Source organism: Manis pentadactyla, chromosome 2, assembly GCF_030020395.1.
Source record: "Manis pentadactyla isolate mManPen7 chromosome 2, mManPen7.hap1, whole genome shotgun sequence".
Lineage (NCBI taxonomy): Eukaryota > Metazoa > Chordata > Mammalia > Pholidota > Manidae > Manis > Manis pentadactyla.
Window position 1 is genome coordinate 214,397,485 of NC_080020.1, and position 22,479 is coordinate 214,419,963.

General features: G+C 42.6%; 1 protein-coding gene across 6 annotated transcripts in view; it reads left to right on the forward strand.

The window, feature by feature from the left end:
• Positions 1 to 22,479, forward strand: part of RBKS (ribokinase) — a 110,081-nt gene that overhangs the window by 82,824 nt on the left and 4,778 nt on the right. For 2 of the 6 annotated variants that reach the window (XM_057497321.1, XM_036903569.2), the window contains one exon: positions 16,906 to 17,162. The exons of the other annotated variants lie outside the window; for them this stretch is intronic. In XM_057497321.1, coding sequence (XP_057353304.1) covers positions 16,906 to 17,079 — 174 coding nt within the window. In that variant the 3' untranslated portion in view covers positions 17,080 to 17,162. Of the gene's footprint in view, positions 1 to 16,905; positions 17,163 to 22,479 lie in introns of those variants that run through there. 6 annotated transcript variants of the gene reach the window in all.

Sequence of the window (22,479 nt, forward strand, 5' to 3'; positions counted from 1 at the left end):
ACTGTGGACCTGGCCCAACACCCAGGAGTAAAGCAGCGACCGTAAGGAAGCAGAAACATAAATAACCCAGAGAACCCTTTTACAGCAGTGCCTGCCTACTGATTCTGTGGCCTAACAGCTCAAGCAAAGAAGATATAAATACAATATTGTGCAATGACTAATTACTCAAAATTTTGTGCATCAGCACAAGTGGAACCTGTGGTTGGTGCTAATATTATCAAATGCCTTTGCTGTTTAATAATCTGGTAACTCTGTATTATTTAACATGCAATTTTCACAGAGAACAATGATTTTATTTCAAGTACCTTTCACTGAAATAAAAAAGCAGCTGTTAGAAGATGAACATTTGGCAGAAAATGTTGTAGCAGAATCTTTTGTGAGATACTAAGTCATACTGGATTAACTGTTTTCTGTCTAGAATAATGGAATTACAGAGAAAAAAGACTGCTGACCACAGAAGGCAAGGCCAGTCTTTAGAACCCAGTGAATCACTAACAGACATTTTAGTTTTAAGCACCATTTATTCATCAATATATAAAGTTATTTATACACAAAGCTTCCATTAATATTGCCTGAAGAATGGGCCTTTTTTATTTCAGTTTTAGCTCATACTTAGGAGTCTACTTCTCTTTCATTAATAATAGAATTCTTTAAATCATAAAATAAACTAATCGACCACAGACATTTTGGCCAGAATACAGCTTTTAACTAGTTTTAAGTCTCCACAGCCCAGTGTCTGTGGCCGGCCAGACAGGAGAGCAATGAGGGCTGTGACTGAGAGCGGCGCCTGCTGAGCACATGCCAGCCTTGCCCCTGAACCTGAAGAAGGGCTGGGGCAGCCCACTGGGCTCCTGGCCTCATGGCCACAATAGGCACTGTCATGTTCTTCAGGCTGGCCAACCACTGGTCGAACCTGGACGGTACTAGAGAGGAAGTGACATCATGGCATGGCAGCTGGGCACAGCCACTTCCAGCCAGAGAACATTATGACCTACGGTCAGGCTGCTTCCATGCGGCCATACTGAGTCAGGAACATTTGTCACATTGAATTATAACTGAAACACAGAACTGTCCTTTTTTCTAAGCTATCAAACAATGTACAAAGCAAAGAGCTTTACCTTAACCCCAGTTCCCGTTCCCAGAGTGAAGTGAGTGATGGGTAAAGATTAAAAATGGAGGGTTTTCAGAGATAGCTGAGGATTGCTTATAGGTTAAGCCCAGGCTTGAGCTGAGGGTGGAATGAGATGCAGAAAAACCATGGGGTCAGATGTCTGTTCTGTATTTTAGTTGCTAATATGAGACATATGTCTACATTTTTTACATGGGTATCTTGATGGAAGTGCTAGCTCAAAAAAGCTTCAAAATGCCGTTTCAATCCTGGTGTTAACCATCTAGCCCAGAACCCATCAAAACCCACAAGCTGAGAATAAACCCTGAGGCACTGAGTTGGGTCCCAGATGGAGCCTGCAGATGACCTCTGTCAGTATGGACCATTGGCTGAGTTGGACCAGGAGCCATTTGTGACCAGTAATGGAGCCAAATCAGTCCCTGTGCTGTGCACAGCCGTGTCCATTCACGTGGGAAGGTTGGGATGAGGATCAGGCTGGTGATTTCTTTTGCCTTTGCCTGAATTTTAGATCAAATTGAAGTGATACGTGTACTATGATCATCTGTACTCTTATATCCTACAAGTGGTTACTACATACTTACAGGGTACCAATAAATGAAGATTCTGGCAGTTCTGGGATGAAGGTTAGTAGAGCTTTTATGTTCTCTAGCAGATGAATTTTAATCAACATGTTGAAAACTGTAAGACCAGTATCATTTTCTAATACCACTTATAGTCTTTTTGGGCAGTGAAATGCCGCCTTGAACATGTATCGGCCTCGGCTTAGTTTGTTTTGCAGTCGACCCCTCCCCCCATCGATCCCTCTCTGTTTTCATCCATCTAAATCCAAGGAAGCTTTAGCACAATAAACCTCATTTCAGATGGAAATGCATAGTTCAAGAGAAATACTGATGTCAAAGAAGAGAAGGCACACCAATTTGTGTCAGCAGTTGCTGTAAATTAAAGAATGGAAGGAGAGTTGAAAATAAAATTAGAACCAATATTCAGACAGTCCCCCGCTTCTTTTTTTCCCTGCTGTGACATGAAGGATTGACTCCCAGCTTACGTACCTAATGTAGTTCGGGTTTTTTTCTGCTAGAGTTCTTTTCTCCATAAAATGTTACATGCTTATCTTTGGCATCCAAAATTAGATCTTTGCACCTTTTCCATTCTAAACTTAACAGAAAAGTCAGGATAGGAAAAGGCAAAGTTTTCCCCTCATCTTCCACACCCATCATGTTTGCAGAATAGAAAGGACTCACTCCTGCTATACCAGACTGACTAGTTCAGCTGCTGTAAATAGCTGTGAATTCTTCCTAAACACTGATTCTCTCTAACCTGGGTGTTACCTCTAGGGTTTCTTTTCTTTTTCTAAAGCTGGAAAATAAAAGGTTGATAATGAACATCTCACACGTGTTCTGTTGTGCAGGGTGTTCCTGAACAGTCATGAGAAGAATTCTTTAATGCACATCCAAAAGAGTGTTCTCCCCTTTAAAGTAGTGACACTGGGAAGCTTCATCCAATCAAACTGCCATTATCCAGAACCTTCCTGGAGCTCTTTATGTGAATTTCCCTCAGAGCTGGTACTGTTCTTGATAGCTGTCCACTGTTTTTGGCCCATGGTGGAATTCCCTATCTTGATCCCCGACCTTAGTCACTAGGCTTGGTTTTAAATGATTCACTCTTAGCAGAAATAAATTCCTTAGAATAGTGGTCCTCAAAGTGTGGCCTTGGACTGGCAATGTCAGCATCACTGGGGAACCAGAAGCACAAATCCTGAGCCTCACCCCGGATTTAATGGATCAGAAGTTCTGGGGTTGGAGCCGAGCAATCTGCATTTGAACAAGGTATCCAAGGCAATTCTGACACATGTTCTAGTTTGAGAACCACTGAATCAGAGATGAAAAACTGCCTTCATTGAGGATATTTGAAGATGTGCTTAAGATTTTGGAAAATATTCCAAAGAAGAAATTTCAGAATCTTTTTGAGCCAAGTTGAAGTAAATGGATGGCCTCTCCAGAGGACAGCTTTAATGAAGAGTGGCCTGCAGCTGAGGCACCCATTTCTGCCACCAAGCCATTTGACTTCCAACAACTTCTCACACTTGGTTTCAGGAAAAAGAAAGACCTACCCTACCTACCTCCCAGGATTGTAATGAGATTCAAAGTGAATCACATCTACAAACATGCTCCATAAACCAGAAAGTACTGTGAAAAAGTAGAAGGCAGGTCATTCTACAGACATGATTCTGGTAGTCTGAGTATTATGTCAGGGCAAAGAGTTGGAAAAAGGCCTTATTTATCATTTCTTTTGCCAGACCCACCTTTTGGTCTATATAATGACTAATATATAGTCATTGGTGGTTGTGTCTTAGATTCTGCCTTTTCAGTCCACCAATTTATCAGGTGTTAAGAGAGGAGGAAAACCATTGCCTGATAGATGGCTATGAGAGGCTGGAAAAATAAATCCATTTCCAGACATACTGTTTTCTGTGGCAAGCTTTGTAATGATCAGTAAGGACCATCTGTGCATGTGGGCACTGAAGCTCACACACTAGCTGTGAAAGGTCTGTAGTGAAACCATTCATTTCAGCCTTGTACAAGGAAGTCACGACCTTCAAGCAGGGAGCTAAGTGCCACTGCCACATAGTAATCACTGCAGAGAAGAGCAAAAAGGAAATCCCTCAAGCAAACCAAGTCTACAGAAACCAAGATTTAAAAACTAGACCAGTTAAGGTGTCTGTGCTTGAGAAGAATGTGGGTGGATTCTTACCTTAGAGGTTAGCCTTCACAAACAACTTCACCATAGGGATTCTTAAAGAGCAAGCTCCTGGTGCATTTATAATTTAATTTAAAAACTTTACAGACTGTTAAGTGAACCTATGTGGGCAGGAAGGAAGCTAAATCTGTTGCCTTAGTGCTCATGGGGAATGCAGTTTTAGTAATAAAGAACAGTTCCCACTAGGCTACCTTCAACTTCACTTTTCACACAAAGTGCCAGCTAAAATCAAGATATTAGGTATGACTCTAATTGGCTAATTATGATTAAATTATTGGTTAATTATAGAATTAGAAAGTGAAATGATTTTGCTAAAAAACATGTACTTGTTTAACTAATAATCTACAGAAAGTAGGTAAGTGGTTCCTAAGCCTGGGGGTAGTGGGGAGAAATGTGGAGTGACTGTTAACAGGTACAAGGTTTCTTTAACGGGGGGTGAAATTTCCTAAAATTAAACAGTGGCGAGGATGCTCAATCCAGTGAATATACTAAAGAATATTGGATTGTATACTTTGGTGGACAGATCACATGGTATGTAAATTATATCTCAACAACGTGGGGGTTTTTTTAATCAGATAGGTAATAAATTGTAGAGCCAGGAAAAACATAGTGTCTATTCTAGACAGAAATAAAAACCACATCACAACTTTGCTGCATGCAGTTTCATATTTGATTAATATGAAATAGTAGTCATTTAAAAGACATTAAGATGGAAAATATTTGCTCTTTCTTTTAATCACAGAGTATTTAAAAGCAGACTATCCTAGGCTAATAATTGAGATTCAAATGTAATAAATTAAGGTGGCTAAAAGTTGAAGCCAATGTAATGGACACTTACGACATAATGATTTGCCCATATTCCCCACAGATTTATTCAGAATAAACATCAGCAGCACTTACATAGTAATGATAAGGAAACTGGATTCTCACTGTCCGTCCTGGTGTTTCTAAACTGATCTGGTTAGGGAAGGCTGGAAGGAGGATGAGATTGGAAAGGATGTGATCTCACCCTGATGATGTAAATATGTGCTGATAAGAGGGGACAGAAATATTCAGATTTGACCTATGAAACAGGACTCTTGTAAGCAGCACCCTACCTCACGGTATGTTTATCAGACAGACCACTCAGTCTTGTCTGCCTGAGAAAACCTTCCTGCCTTTGGAAGACAGGCCATGCCATGTTAGTTCTAATCTCCTTGTTCAAGTCCCCCTCCCAGGGCTTGGGGCTCACTGGTGGCCACGGAGACCGCAGATGGAGGTAAATGGGAGAGGAACTGCCTGGTAGATGTAGGAATTTCTGGCTCAGTGGAAAGAAAACAAGGATCTACCAACACCTGCCTCGCTACCAACACTTGCACTTTGGAGATTGCTGGTTGGAGCTTCCTAAATGTGCTGGAAGATCCTGACTGGGCCACTGGAAATTCTTTGGTACAAGAGGCTTGTCAACCTTTTCCTCATTAGCCACCCATCCACCCGAGGAGGCTTTTAAGATACTTTTTTCCTAATTGCCCTCTTCTTCCATGAAATTATAATACCACAGATATTCTTGCTCTCTCTCTTTTTCTCTGCTCACACTTTGAGTGTGGTGGGTCAGTCACATGGATAAGATGGATCAGGTGGCCCAGTGTTCATCGCTAACCAGGATAGGACCTGACTTCAGGCTCCAGCATGGCTGGAGGAATGTCCTCCGAAAGCATGTCCCCACACCGTCTGTTCAGCTTGCCTGCTGTCCTCTAGGCTTTGCCACCACCGCCTCCTCATGGGCAGCTGCCCTCGCCCAGCGGCTGGCTTGCTGTGGGGGAAAACAGCCCTCCGTCAAAGCAGCAGGGCAGGTGTTGTGTGTGTGTGCAGCTTTCCCTGCCAGCAGGTCACGCTCTTCCCATTTTGCCTCTTAGCCCAGCCCAGCTCTAAGCTTCTCTCAGAAGCCCCATTCATTGTTCTCCCTCAGTTCCTTCAACCCAAATGAAAGCGTAAGATTTACCAGGTTTCCCCAGCCGTGCACTGGCTAGAAGGATCTTTATACTCGTCTCTTACATTTCTCTAACCTCCTACTCACAGCCTCTTTTAAGGTCTCATAAAGTATCTCCCCCGCCCTCTCAGAGGGATAGGTTTCAGAGCCCCCTGGCCCCTGCTAGAGCTCTCTGCAGCCTGGCCGCCTTTGTAATCACGAGCTACAGGACACTGGCTTCTCCCTCGCCTGCCTCTCCCTGGCTGTGAGAGAGCTCCCAGTGCCTCACCCTTCCACTCTTAGCTGGGAGCAGAAAGCCAGTCTCAGCACAAACCCCCAAGGTAGGACCCCCAGGACCATGCCCAGGGACCCAGACCCTCGTCCGGCCCCCTGATCTAGGCCATGGGCTTTCATTTGCAAAAACCTTAGCAAATTAAGGGGCCTCTGCGAGGATACCATCTAGTCTGCCGCACCTTTGATGGGTGCCTGCTCTGCTCTGGGCTCTGGGCGAGGCCTTTCACACGCATTATCTAACACAGTTTACAATATCCCTCCCTATTAGGTAGGTTCCCATTTTATAGAGAAATAGACACACAGAGGTTGAGTAACTTGTCAGGGTGGCAAAATCAGGACTTAAACTCAGGTCCATCTAACTCCAAACCATTTACTACATTGTCCCAGGTGAGAAAAACATTGTTCCCAGCTATATACAGGGAGGCCTCACTGTAGGTATAAAGATAATGAATTTGCCCTTCTAGAAAGATGACAGCTAACAAAAAGGGGAGAAGGCAGGATTTAAAACCAGGTTTGTTCCCTCTGTGCTGCTTCCTCAAGGTTCATGACGCTGTGTCTCCTGTCAGTTCATGATTAGCCCTTTAAGGACAAAGAATGACTTTTACTCTCCCAGGCCCAAGCAGATGTTCACCCCCTCAAGCTCCTACAAACAGGGACCATTCGTAGAACCTGGAAGCAAGAGCAAGCAAGACCTGCCACCAAGCCTGCATGGGGGTGGAAAGTAACAGGGACCCTGGCCACTTCCCAGTTTTCTCTCCCCTCCCTGAACCCCTTGCAATATTCTTTTTTATGAAGAAGAAATAGTGCGCTGACTTGGAATTTAGTCATGTTTCATCCCATTTGCCTTTTCCCTGGTCTCTAAAACCACAAGCCTGGTGGAGGAATTCTGGCCCACAGTGTAGGCTTTGAATAGCTTTGTGTAGGGAGAGGTTTGAAAAGAAAGGAAAGTGGTATCTGCTCATCAGATGGAATGCATTAAGGCATCGCAGAGGAATGCAGGAGCTTTAACTGTTAGGGTCCCCCGGCAGTTTGGGTGGTGAATCATCCAGCGTGGGTACAGATTCCTGACAAATGAAGCCCGTGATGACATCATTCTTGCAAGATTGTCTGGGATCTGTTGTAGCCGCCTGACAAGCTCTTACCTTAGGGATTTTTCATCACATGGGTTTTTCCCAACCACACTCAGTATCCATCATGCCTTCCAACCCACCCACTTTTCTGTCACTTGGAATTTGCAGACTAGGGCTTTCACAGGCCTGTCCCACCTCTTCCCTCCTACAGAGCACTCGTGGGACAGTGTGTGCCCTCAGCTGGTCACTCAGCACCCGTCCACCTGACGGTCCTCCCTTCAGTCAGCACGTATTTGAGCCGTGAGCCTGGCATCATGTCAGTCTGAAGGGGAAGTGATGGAGACCACAGAGGAAGGCAAGGCCGTCTAGGAGCATGTCTGATCAGGACACTCATGGGACTGGGGAAAACACAGTACGTTGAGTACAGTCCCAGTCAATAAATAAGTGATTTTGCAGGGAATACCTGAGTTGAGTCTTAGAAGGTAAGAGTTAGTCTAAGGAAGAGTCCAAGCTGAGGTATCTCCATGAATGAAGACCCTAAGTTCCATTCTGAACAGGAAGAAATAGGAGGTGAACCCAGGAAGATGGGCTAGGGAGCCTCATGTGCCTCGCTAAGGAGCTAACATTTTATCCTAAGATTAGAAATGTTCAAAGGGCATTAGGTGCGAAGGGAGGTGGCCAGATTTCCAGCAGTGGAGAAGACGGAAGGGGCACACTGGATGCAGGAAGACGAGTTAGGAAGTTTAGGGGGTCCTCTAGAAGCAGGGTGGGCATGAAGTGGGGTGGTGGGAGTAGGGATGGAGAGAGAGAGCAGATCTGAGAACTATCTAGGATTTGAACTTGGCAGCTACTGATATCTGGAAGATGCCCAGATTTTCAGCGTAGAGGTGCCACATACTGAGAAGATAAGTGATCCATGTTCATGCAGAGCTGTGAGTTCACTTTGGGCCTATTGAGTTGGAGTTGCCTCAAGAGACACGAGGCTGGTTGAACAGACTCGCAAAGCATTCAGATATATGAACCCGAAGATAGAGGAGAATCTGGGCTAAAGATATTGACTTAGGACTCATCACTTTTATAGCAATTGAAACTATACCTGCACAGTAGTTGGGACACTCAGTAAATCATGCAGAATGAGAAGGGCAGCGGGCGTAGGACAGAACCCAAGGGAATACTCACCATCAGTGGTGTGGGAGGAGGAAGAGGGACACGTGAGGGACACAGAAGGAGGGCTAGAGACAGAGAGACACAGGGACCCAGGGAAGTCCCTTACTGCTCCATGCTCCTCTCCCTCCTGAACCTGCCACCTGAGCCCTCCGGCCGTCCTGTTCCTCCTGGGCTCCTCTGCACCCAGCTCCCCGTACGGGCCTTGCAGGGGAAAGCCGCTCCTGATCCCAGAGCCCATTTACTGCAGCTTCCAGCCACCCCTCTTGGACCCTCCTGCAGAGATTCCTACATCTTTGAGGCTCATGCAATTCAGCTATCAAGCCTTGCCCTCCTTTCCTGAGCATTCTCTGTTTATCTAAGACTAGAGCATCTACATGACCATATTTCTCTCCACCCAATGCTTCAGTGCCACGAGGATAAACCAAGTCTCACAGTTCCCAGGTGCTGCCCCTCTGCTCCGTCTCCCACTCCCATGGCGACCCCAAGAAATGGTTAACACCTACACTGCTGCAGGCCTGTGGGGATCAGTCTTGCATCCTATTCTCTGACCACACCAGTTCTCTCACCTCCTGTATGCTTGTTCTCACTTTCTTGGTTCTCTCCATTTTCTTCCGACCTGCTGACCCCCTCCTGACTGATCTTCCTTCCTTAGCCAAGTTAGACTCTCTGGTGTTTCACCTGAAGTATTCTTTCCTGAAACCTCTTCATCCCCGCTCTTCCCCCACAACCTGCCCAGGGCAACTCTAGAACACATTCTCTTCTCTGCTCCTGCCCCCAGGACACGGAGGAAAATGGAACCCCACGCAGAGGGACATCATTAGAGAGCCACGGTCTTCACTCTCTCATCCCTGTCATTCTTTGTCACTACAGAAAACATAAGCCCTTCTCATGGGGAGACAGGAAATCTGAGCAGCAGCCAAAATCCCAATCCCTCTCTTAGAATAGTTCCTCGCCTGTACTATTGCTGGATTTACACATAGATGTCCTCGGTACCACTCTTGACTGCCATTCACCACCTTTATTTTTACCTTGGGCAACTTACTTAACCTCTTTAAATCCTAGTTTCCTCACTTTAAAATAGGGGTCCCCCAGGGCTACTGCCAGCCTCTATGGCACTTTGTGCAAATTAGAAGAAGGTGCCCCTCTGGATGGCCACAGAGTGGTGGCTGAGCATGGCCCGCACACCCACTGTCACCCCTCACCTGGGCACCCTTGTGCAGTGCCACCTGGCATAAGCATGCACTGCAGCCCCAGCTACACCGACCTCCACAGGGTTCTTGTGACATAAAGGCAGTAACACACCCAGCACCCAGCAGACTGCTCCGACTCTGAGCAGAACCGCAGGCAAGAGAGCTAACGTAGAGCCCTGGGACTGGGTTACCATGCAGGCATACTCTGCTGGGGTGGCGCCTGCAGCCACATCTAAGCATAAACTGCCACTTCCCCACGGTTTATCAGTTTGCTCCTGTCTCTCACCAGAGAGCAGAGCCCTGAGACTGAGATGTAAGCTAGAAAGTTCAGTGAGAGAGCAGGAATGTGATCCCAGTCAGGGGCTGCAGGCAGGCAAGGGGCATAGGAGGGAACAGAGAATGGGGCAGTAGGACAGAGAGGACGGCCGGAAAGAGAGAAGAGAAACCAGTAACCAGCCTCCCAGGGCAACACTGTCTCCGGCCCTAGGAGCAGAAGCTGCCCACCCCACACCCCTCCCCTGCTCTGGGGTGCTGCCCCTAGGAGTTCCCAGCTCTCAGATTCTCCGCATGAGGTCACCTCCCGGTTGCTCATTAGTGCCAGCCCTGCCCCACCAGCCCTGCCGAGGGCCTAGACCCCTCCACCCACAGGCCACACCAGAAGGCTCTGCCATTCCGTACGGCAAGGTCTCCCCATTTCTCTGCACTGATGCTCCAGCTGCCTCCAGGGGTTCCACAGACCGGAACTTCGTGGAACCTGGGAGTGTGAAGGCCCTCAGCAGAGCAGGAATTTCTGAATGCCAATTCCATTCTGAGCAGCTCTTCCTTAAAAGGAAATCACTGTGAGAAGGCAAGGAATAGTAGCCCATGGATATTTTTACTGAAGAAAGAGGAGTTATGCCATCTTCCCTTTTAGCACAAAAATAATTTTCAGCAAAAGGTTAGAACCATCCTTTTGTATCAATGAGAACTATTCCATTATTCCAAGAATGTCTGATTGGAAAGTACTTTACTTACAGGAAAGTCACGGTGATACAATAATACAGCTTCCACTTTGAAAGCACTTTCCCTTAAAAAAAATCATACCAATGTAAAAATAGTTATACTGAAGATGTAAATCAAAAGCCAAGTGGTTTATTGGCATTGAAAGTGTGGTATAGATAGATTCAACGAGAGTATCAAGAGACTGGGCTGTGGCAATCTAACCTCCATTTTCACTGGCATAAAAGAAAGTCCCTTGTAGTTCGGGCCACCGTGGAAGAGAAGAACACAGTGGAACTAGGACCAGGTCATTTCAACTCAAAGCACTGTAGGCAAGGCAGTAGGAGAGACAGCGGGGACAGAGATGTGGTCTCTCCCTCAAAAAGTTATCAGATTGTCCCAGACTGTATGTAGGTCTATCCACAAAATAGTCAGTACAGTGTCCTAAGTTCCTAAGAGAATTGCAAAGGAATATGAGATATCAAAAGGGAGATTCTTTATAACTTGGTCATTTCCTTCTCTCCTCCCTGCTTGCCTGCCTGCCTGCCACATTTACTGTGAGGTGTAATGTGAACAGAACATGGAATCAACTCGGTCTGCATGCAAATTGCAGCTCTGTGACCCTGGACAAATTATTTAGCATCTTCAAGACTCAGTTCCCTCAAGTGTGGTGGGAGTCATTGTAAAGATGAAATGAGGTCAGTCTGTGTGTGTATAAAAAGCACTCAACTTTGCCGCTTCCTGACGCAGAACAAAGAATAAAAGTTCCCTCCCTGCCTTGCCCTTCCACTCCTCTGTGAAGGTTAAGTAGTACTTTTCCATTCCTTTCATGCTTAAATTCCAAAGAGTTTTTCCATCCTTAGATGTAACAGTGACTTTTAAGTAGTAGTTACTGGTCTTCACATCTTTGAGTTGATGGCCCCTGTCAGCCAGGAACCCTCCTACTTTGTGCTTTGGCCTTGGAGGCCTGACTGCTACCCACTTTTTAAAGAACATGGAAACCACCCCTCCTGCCATCTCACTTCTGGCAAGAAAGTGGAGTCTGGGGCAGCCGAGAGGTGGTCCATTCATTGAGCACATACTACCTTTGAGGATTGTGTAACTCTGCGAAGTCACCAAGGAAAGAACCAGACAAGATTTCTGAACTCTTGTAAGACTAAGGTGTGGGGACTGCCTCCGTCAGGGTTTATGGTTGAAAATAGAGCTCAGTTGTGACGCTGGCATGGGGCACTGGATGCCATTACAACACTGCTGCCACTGACATCCATGACTGTTTTTCTGCAGTTACTGTCACAGCCAGAGAATGTGTGTCCCAGTCCCCTTGGGTTTTAGGTGGGGGTCTCTGCCTAATCCCTAGTGGCAAAGGGAACTGCCTCGATGAGATGGGGTATTCCCAGAAGCAAGAAGGAGCTTCTCTCGATTCAGTTCACCCTGGCTTGCAGATGTCCACTTACTTGAATTAAGAAAAGGTGAGAAATTATTCAGAGGCTGAAATTGACTTATTTGCAGATTCACAGTGACTGATGTTGATTTTTAAACCTTGAGTAAAATGTATTTCATATAAACTCTTAATGAAATGTTTATTTTTTAAGTGTAACTTAAAGAAATGTTGCGTTATTCCCATATTCCCTTCACAGTTTCACCAATTACTAGCATTTTGCCACATCTGTTTTATTGCTCTCTCTCCAAAAGTATAAATTTCCTTTGTTTCAATGAACCTTTGGAGAATAAGTTGCAGACATCATGACTCTTCACCTCTTAATACTTTGGGGTAAATCTGAGAACAGGACATAACAAAACTACAGTATAATTATCAAATTCAGGAAATGCAACACTGAAATAATCTTATATGCACAGTCCAATCATGTCCCAATAGTGTTCTTCATACTTTTCTTTATCCAGGAACCAATCCAGACTACATATCACATTCAATTGTCATGTTGCTGTAGTCTCCTTTAATATGAAAGAGGTCCTCAACCATTTTATCTTTCATGATACTAACGCTGGAAAAGCACAAGCTCATTGTTTTGTAGAATTTTTCTCAATTTAGGTTTGTCTGATGCTTCCCCATGATCCAGGTTAGGTTATGCATTTTGGGCAAGAATACTACGCAAGTGACGTTACGTCCTTGTCAAGGCCCACATCGGAGAGCATGGGATGTCAGTCTGTCTCATCGTTGGTATGTTGGGCACTTGGTCAAGGTGCTGTCCATCAAGCTTCTCCACGGTACGGTTACTCTTCTCCCCTTTGTAATTAATAGGTAATCTGTGGGGAGATACTTTGAAACCTATAAATATCTGACCTAATCAAACCTTTATCCCACAGTTTTAATGCATCCATGATGATCTTGCCTGAATCAGTTATTAGCATAATGGTTGCAAAGTGGTGGTTTTTCACACTTCTGTATTTAGTAATTGCTCTTCTACCTTAAGAGTTTTCCCTTCTTCATTATTTTTTTTCATTTATTACTTTTTTTTTTACTTCTTTATTTATGTCTCCTAAGATATCTAACAGGGTTACAAAGATTTTCTCCTGTATTTTCCTCTATTCCAAATCTGCTGAATTTCTATTATAAATGGATGCAGAATTTTGTCAAATGCTTTTTCTATGTATATTGAAATTATCAAAAGGTTTTTAATATAGTGGGTTACATTGATTTTTTTTTTAAGATTAAATCAATCTTCTTTTTCTGGGATAAACCCTATTGGTCATGATATATATATATATATATATACACACATACACAATTTGCTAAAATGTTTTCAGGCTTTTACATCTATACTCATGAACACTATTGATCTGGTTTGTTGTTTTTCCTGTAATGTCATCCTCTGGTTTTGTTATCACAGTAAAGCTGACCCTACAAAATGACTTAGACAGTGTTTCATTGACTCTTCTATTTTCTGAAAGAATTTGGGTAAAATTAGTATTATTTCTTACTTAAACATTTGCTAGAGTTCTGCAGTGAAGCCACCCAGCTTAGAGTTTTCTTTGTGGGGGATCCCCTATTTTCAATACATGACCGACTTACTTTGTGGTCTCTACCAACAGGTGTGCAGCACTAAGAATAAGGAAATGAAGTTGTGAAAATCATTGTTACCTAGAGTCTAACACACAGTTCTACCAAGCATTGTGTTTCCCTGGCTTTGGCTGTAATGGGAAGGAATTTAAGTGATTTCAACAGATACAATGGTACAGTTGTACAATAGGTACAATGCTTTGTAAACTTGCATAGAAATCTCGTCTTCAGGCAAACACTCCACGAGCCAATGGGAGTATATAAAACTGGTTTCTGTCAGTGATGCTAGAATGTTTCCCCACAGCCTTGTGCCTTTGCTCTCTGGTCAGGCTGCAAGTTAAAGGTAAGGGAGGCACAGAAGCATGGCTTACCTATTCCTGAAATATTTTTATTCTCTTAGATTTTTTTTAGAAAAAGATTACAAGCTCATAACAATAAGCTTTAACAATAATACAGAAACACATAAAGGAAAAAAAGAATGTTGCCCCCATTCCTTGCAGATAAGAAAACCAAACATACTCATATACATAGGTGGCTTTTTCTCCCTCTCTTTTTTATTCCCAAATGGGTTGATGCTGCTGGAACCTCCTTTTTGACTTAACTAATGGACATTTCTGTGGGTATGTGCATATATTTCAAGCCTTTTCTTGTTAATAGCTGCATACTTTTCCATGATAAGAATGTACCAAAGTTGATTCATCCTTTCTCCTATTTACAAGGTAATGTCATCACCAGTGTTTTGCCTTTAGAAACAATGCAACATTAAGCATCTTTAAATATATATCCCAGTTTTGTGGGAGCTTTACTTCTATAGATTTCCAGAAGCAGGATTGCTGCTTCAAAAGACATATGCATTTTTAACAAATATTGCGTTACTCTTCCACATCTCTGATGCTATTTTAATATGCATTTTCTTGGACTGCTAAAATTGAGCACCTTTTCATGTTGTTTATTGACTATTTACGTTTCCTCTGCTGATATTGCAGACCTGTATCTTTTGTCTATTTTTTTCCTGGATTTATCTCTTCCCTAGCAGTTTGAATGTGTTCTTTGAATATTAGGAATATGTCGTATGTATTGCAAAAATTCTCATCAAATCTGTGCTTTTTCATCTGCCTTTATTTATAATATTTTTGGACATACAATTTTTTTTAATTTATAAAATTAAAATCTGTTCTTTTCTCATTATACCTTTGGAGTTTACTGACTTGCTTGTGGTTTCCTTGCTTGGGATTATATAAATATTCACCTTAATTTTCATCTGACTATGCTGTTTTATTTTTCACATTCAAGCCTTTAATCTACATGGAATTTCATGTTGTATATGATGTGAGGAGGAATCAAGACGGAATCCTAGAGTTTGCCATAACTCTTCATATCCTGTGGCATTTTCCATGTTTTTATTTCACTCTCCTCCCAGCTCTTAATTTTCCTAGTTTCAGACCTTTCTTGTCCCGCTGCCATGCTATAAACGGACAGAGGGCAGGAACCATGTGTATCTCTGTTTCCATTGTTTCCATCAGGAAAGACTGACAAATGATTGCAAAGCACCTAACATAGCGCCTGACACATTTTAGACACTCAGAAAAATTTATGGGAGGAAGGAAAGTGTTGGATTCACACCTGTGTTACCACGACTTCTTGGCAAGTTTAGTGGTGACTGCTTGATCCGTGTAAACAAGGGGAAATATCACCTCCTTAGAGCCACTCACTGTCTCATGAGCTCACTCTGTTCCTTCCTCCTCCTGTGTCCTTGTTCTCTGAGGTCTTCCTTCTCCCTATAAATTTGTCTCCTCCTACAAGACTCCTTTCTTCAGCAAGACTTTCTTCAAACACTTTCTTAAAATCCAACATTTATAGACTCTGCCACACTACTTCACATTTAATCCACAAAGGATTTTACTCCTTTTCTAGTGTCATTAAATATTTCAGCTGTAACTGAAACAATCTTGCATGCCAGGACTCTTATAAAGGCTGAAGTATAGCCTCAAGATTTATTATGAAAGCTCTTGGGTCTAAGGAACCAGCAACTGGGAAAACTGGAGAATGACCCCCAAAACTGTTAAATACAATAATGATTTTGCAAGTGAGATTGTATAATCACATTTAAAATATTCTAAATACATTTCGTAAATGAACACGCGACTAGGTATTGCGTGAATGAAGGCAGAGGTTAATGGACTTCCTTTGGTGTTTTCTATTTCCTTGCGTCCCTATCTGGCCTTTGCCAACTTGGACTTTTGGAGCTTCAGGAAAAATGGAATCTGAAACCTGTTTGGCCCCATATTTCATTTGAATGTAACATCTGAATGGCTCTCACCATTTCCTGCATGCATTTTGAATGGAAAAATGGGTAATTCTAGAGCTAGAGCAGAGAATATACAAGATGAGCCAGGAGCATCTTATAATGTCAGAAAGTCAAAAAGCACTCAAAAAAAAAAAAATGATGGGGGTATGTCAAAGGGACACAAAAGGCAACTAAAAGGACTCCCAGCTGCCAAAGCTAGGACAATTTGAGCAACAAAGTAAATGCTGTAGCATTGGATTATAGCCCAAAGAATAAAATAAATGTCTATGAGTTCATACTGATATAAGTAAGTGGCTGAATGAGGGAGACAAATGTCCCTTAAAGAAACCCAAATAATTCATGTAGATAGTCCCCCTCAGGAGGGACAGCCTAACTCTCCACCCCTGAATTGTGGACTACACTTAGTGACTTACATCCAAAGAGTACAGGAGGAAAAGAGGGACAAAATTAACTTTACAGTGGAGAACTTGGCAAGACTACCTGAGCCAAGTGATTGAGATTAACATCGCTGACAAGTCATGTTGATGGGCAATGTGATGAGAATGACATTCACCTCTTACTCCCCAAAAACATAACCACAGTCTGACCATGAGAAAAACAAATTCCAATTGAGGCACATTCTACAAAATACCTGACCAGTCCTCAAACTATCAAGGGCATCAAAAACAAAGACTGTCTAAGAATCTGTCACAGCCTACAGGAGTTTAAGGAGACATGACAACTAAACATAATTTGGTATCCTGGGTGAGAGCCTGGAACAGAAAAAGGATAGTAAGCAAAACTAGTGAAAACCAGATAAGGTATGTAGTTCAGTAAATAATTATCACTATTATTCCATTAGTTGTGACAAACGTACCATGGTAATTTAAGATGTTCACAGAACTGGGTGTAGGATATATGGAAACCCTGCTAGCCTTGTGCCTTCTCTGTAAATCTAAAAGTATCCTAAAATTAAAAGTATATTTAAATATTTTTTATAATACAGTTTGGGCAAGAGATGAATACACTTATCTCATGTACTGATGAGTTGTGCTTGTAATTACAGGGTGCTGGTGACAGTTTTGTGGGAGCTTTGGCCTTCTACCTGGCTTACTACCCAAATCTGTCCTTGGAAGAAATGCTCAAGAGATCCAATTTCATCGCGGCGGTCAGTGTTCAGGCTGCAGGAACACAGGCATCTTACCCATATAAAAAGGACCTGCTCCTCGATCTGTTTTGATTGCCATTAACCCTAAACTGTATCTGGAAATAAAATATACTTGGGGGTGTGTGGCCACTCTGAGCTAGCAGCTTCCTACAAAATTCTCCTTTGCAATTATGTTCATTTACTAAGTCACCCTCGAGCTTTATTTCTTTAGAATGGTGATTTCTTTGCTTTTCATGCAAGAGCCAACCAGAATTAAGGATTCCAGGACCAGGACCTGTACAAACATTACTTTTCAGGAACCAGCCAACTCTCACTAAAGATCACGAATACTGTAGGTCCCCCATACGGTAGAGGCTATGGACAATAGCATCTGTAGTCAGAGCAGAGAATGTTAAATAAGGGAAGGGGGCATATGAGCTGGACCACTCTATGCAGTTCCTAAGAGGGGCAGCTGATACTCAGCTTTGGCTGTCGTGCTGTTAAAACGTCTAGTTTTGCAAAAGAAGCCAGAAGTTTGGATATGTATTAAAATCTGTCATTGTTTAAGTATCAGCAACTTAAATGTAAAAACACCACCTGTGGGCCACAATTCAGCCTATGTGCTAAACAGATGAATCTTTTGTTAAGCCAGATTTAAAATTTTTTTGTTTGTTGTTTTTTTAAAGGCAATTCATGCATGTCCAAACCCTTTACACTGGGCTTAGCCAGGATCAGGTGAAGGATTTTTCTTGTAACCCAAGACCATCATGTATAGGGTCAATCTAAAAATAGCCCAGATCTCACCTATTATTGCTTCGAACCAGAGTTTTAACAAAAGATACCAGAAAATCGCTGACTATATAACACCACAGACCTCTAAACCGCGCTGTCTCCGTGTGACTCCATCTCCAGAGAGCTGCTCTCGCCTTCCCCCCAGAGATAAAGACCGGGCCGCGGGCGGGGAGCGCCTGTTGTCTGGAACAGCGCTGGTGTCTGAACGCTTGTGGTCACGGTGGGCACTGTCATTCTCCCATAGACATGCTTTAAATGAGGAAGGATATGAACCAGCAGAGCTCAAAATAGGAGCTGACTCTTACCTTCAGCCAGAAATTTGACAAATAAAGGGAAAAAGCGGCAATTCTGAAAACCTATAGGAAACAATAATAGCTTGAGTGAGAAAGTATATAGATCTGGGAAGGGCAGGCGTCCTTATCTGAACGTGAGGGTACGATCGGTGGAACTGCCAAGCTAGCTGTGTGACACCACCATACCCTAGAAGCCTTATGGAATTAGCACCTCTTATTTTTAAAAAATACAACCTAGGAGATAAAGAAGTCTGAAGCGGTCCTAGAAAATCCTAAATACTGCTGTGGTGACCTGAGTTTGAGGATATGGACCAATGGCATTTATCCTAATTATATAACCACAAATCAAAAATAGAAGTTCTCATGGTTTGTGTTACAAGGCTGGTTCCCTTATCATTCCTGCTCACCCCTGCCATCTCTGTTATTATATGGGAGTTTTGTCAAGAGCACTCTGGAGCGTGACTCTGCCTTTTCTATGAAGTACCAGAAGGAACAGACTGGAAACTCTTGCACAAGTATCATTATGGAAAATTTTCATTAACTCTATGAGACAATGGTTATTTTTTAGTAATGTAGTTGTTTTTTTATTTCAAGGAGTGGGGGAAAACATCACTAACAGACAATGGCATAGGCTATTTTAATGTTTTTTATTAAGGGCTATAAAAATATCCAGAAAGATAAATAAATGTGATGCAATAATATGTCCTAATATGAAGAACTTTCTTTCACTGCATTGTTCCTTTCACAATGGCCTTCAAATCACAGGAGGCAGTGATTCCGTGCCATTTCCTCTTCTTTTATTACACGCTGCAGAATTTCTGAATCAGTATCCCGCCCTCAGTCTTCTCATTTATTAATCAAATTCACTTCAATCCATTGTTCAGAGGGAGCGTATTTTTTTCTGTTCTACAAAGAGAACTTTTTTTTTCACTGTAGGAGGAGAAAAAGGATTGTGGCAGAAAACTGAAAAGCATCTTCACCATTTTTTAATAAAAATACTAATCAGACCATAAGCCCTTTCTCTTATTTTATTTTCCTTTGATGTGACGATGGAGCTGACTTACAAACTCAGCTCCTCAATCCCAGAAGACAGAGAAGACTCAACAAAATGGGTTGAGGGAAACGAGGGGAGGTTCACCACCAATGGGCGGCACCCCCGGGACCACACAAGGTCACATGTCAACCAGTGTGAAATACTCAAATTAAAAAAGAAAGTTACAAGCAGAAAATGGACAACAGTCTGTGTCTGCAGCCCGCTGATGCCCACTCCTGCAGGGCCCGGCAAGGACAGCCTGGGAGCTAGAGTCCAGAAATAGAGCAGTAAGAATGAAGCAGATCCCAGAAGAAAATGTGGCCTGGCTGAAAGAGTGAATATACATTAAATCTTGTACTTTCTAGAAAAGATTTCATACACCCAAATAAGGATTTTCTTCCTGGTAAGAGAATACTATAATCAAGATCTCACATTGTAAATGTAACAGTACAGTTCCATGAAACAAAAACAAATATTAACTGTCTGGAGACTGGAGACTAGATGCTAGGTGATAAGGTTCTCATAGTTCCTAATGCCCTAGAGCTAGTACTCCATTAACTTCCCTCATTTCCCCCCACTGCCCCCCTTCCCTCTGTCTCTCTCACACACCCACCACACACACATGTACCACCTAATTCTTCTATGCCAAAAAAACCATAAACAACAACACACAAGGAAGATCCAGGAACTCAAAGGACTGACATAATTCATTTGTCCTTTACAAAGAGGTTTTAGCTTTTCTTCTTCTTCTACTATAATCAATATACATACTCTGTATATTAGATTCCCAAACTGTCTGTGGTTAAGAATTAGCTGGGGAGCTTATTTAAATACATTCCCACTTCTTATGTCACCCCTACCCTAATTCTGGTTCAGTAGATCTAGAGGGGGGCTGGAAGCCTACATTTTTAAAAACCCTCAGATGACTCTGAAGGGCACCTGGATTTAAAAACCATTAGCCAGTCATAGAATTGTATCTATAATAGTAATAAAAATAGTATGTATGCTACATTGTTCATAGGGATATTTTTAATAACTTCAAATCATCTAATATTAAATATAAATAGGACTGATGCTCCTTCAAAGTCTAAGGACTACAAAACATTATAAAATGGTAGTAAAAAAACAAAGTAAGTTTCCCATCAACAAGGTTATTCATTATAAGAAATATTTCCATGTTTTTCTAGGGAACTAAAATAATGGGTTTAAGAAAGCAACTTGTCTCAATTTATAACCAATCAGAAGACTATTTAAATGACCCTGAACAGGAGTTACTTAAGATTATTGAAGCAAGGCTTTATTCATGAAAATGTTTTGATTCATTCACTGTATTCATTTCCTTAATTCAAAGAAAAAATTTTTAATTCACAGAACTGTGCTAGGCAATGTGGAGTTCATGAAAGTATAAGAGTCCCTACAGAAAAAGATGAGTATCAAATGATTTCACTCATCTGTGGAGTATAAGAACCAAGAAAAAAACTGAAGGAACAAAACAGCAGCAGACTCACAGAACCCAAGAATGGACTAACAGTTACAAAAAGGAAAGGGACTGGGTAGGATGGGCGGGAAGGGAGGGACAAGGGGGAAAAGGGGGCATTACGATTAGCACACATAATGTAGGGGGGGCACGGGGAGGGCTGTACAACACAGAGAAGACAAGTAGTGATTCTACAGCATCTTACTATGCTGATGGGCAGGGACAGTGACTGTAATGCAGGGGAGACTTGGTGATGGGGGGAGTCTAGGAAACATAATGCTGCTCATGTAATTGTAGATTAATGATACCAAAAATAAAAAATAATAATAATTATGTCAGGATACTTAGCGTAAGCAAGGACTGTCCTGGGCAAACTGGGACAAGTCTGGAGTTCAGGGGAGAGTGGTGGCTGGAGATAGAAATTTGGCCATCAGCAGCAGATAGATGGTAGGGTCTTTACCTGGGACAGAGAACTGGCCTCCCTCCCTACTTAAGCAAGGGAAGAGTGATTTGTTCATTAAAACTCAGAGCTGGTCCACCTAAGTTAGTATTTTTCTTAGTATTAATACAATCATCATGTATTGGGGAAAAAAAAGTGTAAGAGTCCCTGATTTAATACATCAGTGTATCATGAGGTGCCTGTATGAATATCCAGGAAACCTCATGGGAATCTAGAGACTGAAAGGGACTGGGACGGTAAAGGAGCACCTCAGGGAGAGGGTAAAGCCTGACCCCTGACGGCGGAGCGGCCTCCGGCTGACCTCAAGTGGGAATGGGCGTCCAGGGTGCAGGACGGTGCTCGGAGGCAGGCATGACACTGCGGCTCCACGGCCTGGACTGGTACGCTGACCACAGAGGAGGGTCCTGATTAAAAAGAAAGGGAAAATACTCTTCCTTTATTTTTAGGAAGATGAATTTGGCTCAATGTAAGAGAAAGAATAGGGGACCTGGAGCCAGAAAGGTCGGGTTCAAACCTTGGCTCCCTCGATTATCTGCTGTGAATCCCTGGGCAAATCTCTCAAAATTCTCTGCCTTCAGTTTTCTTCCCTGTGAGAAGGCAGCTCCACCTCCCTCACAAGGTTGTTGCCGGATACACAGTGAACACTCAGTACATGCTGAGTCGAAATGACACACTGCTATCCACAATCATAAACAAAAATTAATTATGTCAAAATATTTGCTGCCTAATTCATAGAAGAATGAATGTGTCAAATTCTTTCCCTACATCTAACCTAAATCTATTCTGCTTCAATTAAAGTCTATATTGTCCTGTTTAGTCATCCAAGGAATTAAAACTGACATGTTTTCATTTTTCTTTATGATAAACCTTCATATATTTAACAAAGTTTAATAAGCTTATGTCTTAGCCTTTAATCCTTCCTCCTCAGAAATTTGGATCTAGTTTCATGAGGAAAAGGAATTTGAAAGGAGAGGCTAGTTCTAGTCAGAGTATACTATGAATTGCTCAAATACTTGGGAATTTTTCCATGTTTCCTTAGCTGATTTCCTTTATAAAGGAGACAAATAAAACATTACCCTTAAACTAGCCCTGTACTCATTGCAATAAAATATGCGGGCAGAACTGCCAAGCTATTTGGTGCCCTGGGCAGTGGGGCAGGCCCCCAAGGCGAACATTATCTCTAAGTGCAGGGCACTCAGTACGGGGCAGAAAGCCAGGCATCTGCTATCCCAGAATAGTTTCTTCTCCAGAAGAGACAAAGTTGTGCTGTCAAGGCTCAGACCATTCCTTACCAGAAAAGTTCTAATCTTCTGTTTGAAATTTATACGTGAATCTTTTCTCTTACATCCCTGGAAAAATGGTGAATGGGACTCACTTGCACGCACGGAAGTAACACTAGGCTCTAAGCTTCTCATAAGCAGCTTTTTAGAAGCCTCTT